The 3350-nt window shown below is 33.1% G+C and overlaps 1 protein-coding gene across 1 annotated transcript; it reads left to right on the top strand.

The window, feature by feature from the left end:
• The first annotated feature begins 312 nt into the window (after nucleotides 1-312).
• LOC105124904 (BON1-associated protein 2-like) lies at nucleotides 313-1221 on the top strand. Its single transcript, XM_011025095.1, has one exon. It carries the CDS (start codon nucleotides 526-528, stop codon nucleotides 1075-1077), a length of 552 nt encoding a protein of 183 aa, XP_011023397.1. The 5' UTR covers nucleotides 313-525; the 3' UTR covers nucleotides 1078-1221.
• The last annotated feature ends 2129 nt before the right edge of the window (nucleotides 1222-3350 follow it).

The raw sequence follows: 3350 nt of genomic DNA on the forward strand, positions 1-3350 counted from the left end.
GGATTTAGAATATAATGTTTGAAAGAATAAAGGCAAGGAGGAGGTCAGTCAAAATCATGAGCAAATTATAGAAGGCTCCGTGTAATTAGCTTGAAAAATAAAATAACAACTCCATAAAATAAGAATTAGGTTAAAAAACTAAATGGATTCCGATTGAACCATTAAATGGAGCACCCGTAGAAATTATCCCATAATTGTCCTCTACTTTCTGACCTTATACTTCGCATCGGCGAGGAACCAACGCAGGCGGGTTCCGTATAAAAGGAGCGTAGAAGGCCACGTTGTTTTACTAGTCGTTTTGGTTTAGGTGGACCGTTCTTCAAAAACGGCTGCAATAGTGGACAGAAGAAACGCCCCTCCTTCGGTGTTGTTTCTAGCGAACTTACTCGTTACTCCTATAAAAAGCCCTCCCATGTCCCTCAGCTTCCATCAACAATTGTTTCAGCTGCCAAAACCAAGCACTAAGCGCACACAGTCGCTTTTACACGCCTAGTACCTCTTGAATCTTTAGCGATCTTCTTCAATATGGACAAGGGTCACAAGGCTTCTCGCACTCTAGAAATCACTATCTTATCAGCAGAAAACCTAAGCCTCGATCGCAAATCCGTGAAGAAGAATGCTTACGTTATTGCTAGAATCGACCCTATTAACTATGGATCAACTAAAGCTGATTTTGAAGGAGGCTGTAACCCTTCATGGAACGAGAAGCTTACCCTAGACATGCCATTTCAGACTCATTTTATAACCCTTGAAGTGAAATGCAAGACTAGCTCAGGTGACAGAGTTGTTGGCACAGCAAGCCTTCCAATTTCTGACATATCGAGTGATTATACACCGGAGAGTTACTTACATTTCTTGAGTTACCGGTTAAGGGATTCCAGAGGTGAGAAGAATGGTATTATTAATGTCTCGGCAAGAGTTAAGGTGCAGGTAGAGTCCATGAGCCTGGCAGTGACAAAGAATCCGATGAGGAATGGGTGTTCATCGTCGTGGCAGCAGCCTACGCTGGGGGTGCCTGCCGGTCACCAGAAGAGCTATTACGGCGGAGTTGTGACTGGGGTTCCTATTTGGAGTTAATTTTAGTTTTCTAGTGGTGTTTAGAGGTTTCTTGTTTCATTCAATTTGGAGCGTTGTTACTTATTTGACTTATCGATCCCAATATAATCATTAATGCAATAATTTTATAGAATTGTGTATAAAACGGTTTTACGAATGATTTAATATCCTTAGCTTCGTTTATGTTACCTGTTAGCTAATTTTGTTAACTTAAAATATCCTATCATTTTGTCTATGTCTTTGAACATTACTGCAAGTATAATAAATTATATCTCTCACTTTTTATAAACTACCATATTTAGCCGTCAAATTATTTTAATATAAACATTAAATTAATATAAAATTTAAATATTTAAAAATTAATTATTTTAGTATAAAAATCAAATATTTATTATAAATTTATATATTCAAATAAAAAAAAACTAGAATATAAACGATGCTTGATGAGGAGTTGGAGGCTAATCATCTCTAGGACCATGAGGCTAATAAAAACATGCACATATAACACCTATCTATGATCTCATATCCATATGAGATTTTTCATTGAAATGGGTGGTATGTTCTTGTACTTCTTGATCTAACAAAACCATGAATTTCAGATACTGAATGCTTGGAACCTATTGTGAACACTCAACGGTTGAAACACTACGGGTCATCCACAAGTTTTCGGTCGTAGTGTTAGAGAGCTCGTATATACGATTTCTATCGGGGCTTTCAGACGATCCTACCTCCAACTACAAATCCAAATTAATATTCGAGTGGGTCAAAAGTTCGTCTTTGTATTTCTCATTCAACTAGTTGCTATATGTCTCATGAAAATAAAAAATAAAATCATCAAATTCAAGTAAATAATAACTTAATAAAAAAGATTGAAAACCAACATACAACAAAGTGTTGAAATTGGCTATTGACGAACTGTTGCATCCCTTTTTAATGATCATCAATAAGCACATGTGTTACCACAAAAGGCTTCATTAGGCTTGGTTATGTCCAAGAGTCGTAGCTTGCAAGATAAAATATTATCAGTTAAATATATTTATAAGAAAAAAATAAGAAATTAAAATATTGGTGTAAATAAAAAAATATCACCATCTATTTTGCACAATAGAACGAAGTTTTTAGTGTGCGTGGTAACAGAACCTTGAATTTTTCAGCTCCAATTCCTTACACCAAACTATGACCATCACGTGAAATACTTATACATCACTCGTTGAATGTATTTTTCCTATATAGTCTCTAAGATGTATGGCGACCTGAAATCCTTCCAAATAGTTGTGTCATTCCAGCATGGAAGATCACTTTCTTTCTCATAATTTTTAGACTTTTTTGTGCCTTGTATCAAAAATTACACAATTTATATGGTACAAACAAATTATCTATTAGTAAATGATAAAAAAAAATTAATATTAGAAATAAAAAATTATCATGATTTTGATGTTATCTAGTTGCAACGTGATTTTCTCAACTCCTAAGCTAATAATTGAACATAAGTTTTAACAATTTACAAATAAATATAATTTTATAAAATTTAAAACAAATCATAACATATACAAATCTTAAATTCATACAACAAGTTTGTTTAAGAAAAAAACTATAAAACACGTAAACACTCAACAACAAATATATACTATAAAAATTATGCAAAAAAATAACATTTTAAAATTGTGTTCAATTTTTATTTAAAAAATGATAAATTTACTTGCTTAAAGTAGAGAATCCTCAATAAAATTTGAATCGAAACTTAAATGCTGATAAACAAAGTGTTGTAATACTAAAAAAGTTACGAGAGGTTGAGTTATATTAAGATTGAGGGAGGGTGGTTGTTTGTTGTAGAAAAAGTAAACAAGGAAGAAGTAGAAATAGAGCAGAGGGAGAGGAGGGTCGAGCGACGGGTCATAAATTAAATATTACCGACGGATAGATCAATATAATTATTCTGATGATAATTTTATCAGTGATTTTGTTGGTAGAAATGTCAGGTCACCATATGGTTTACCTTCTTCAATCCTACTATAATATTGTTTATAATGTTATCAGTATATACCGATATAAGTTTTCTATCAAGGTATTCACGAATGAATTTTATCGTCAAATTAATTATAATTATGTCAGTAACTTTATTTGTAGAACTTGTATGTCATTGTACTGTTTATTTTTTTTGTTTTTTTCTCTCACTGTATTTTCTTATTATATACCATATGAATATTACCTAATTAACGAAGAAAGAATTTGGTAGGTAATTATCACCATAATAAACCTTATCGAGGGGGGGGGAGGGGGGGCGCGAGGAAGGG

This window comes from Populus euphratica, unplaced genomic scaffold (genome assembly GCF_000495115.2).
Source record: "Populus euphratica unplaced genomic scaffold, PopEup_1.0 scaffold32.1, whole genome shotgun sequence".
In the NCBI taxonomy this organism is placed as follows: Eukaryota; Viridiplantae; Streptophyta; class Magnoliopsida; order Malpighiales; family Salicaceae; genus Populus; species Populus euphratica.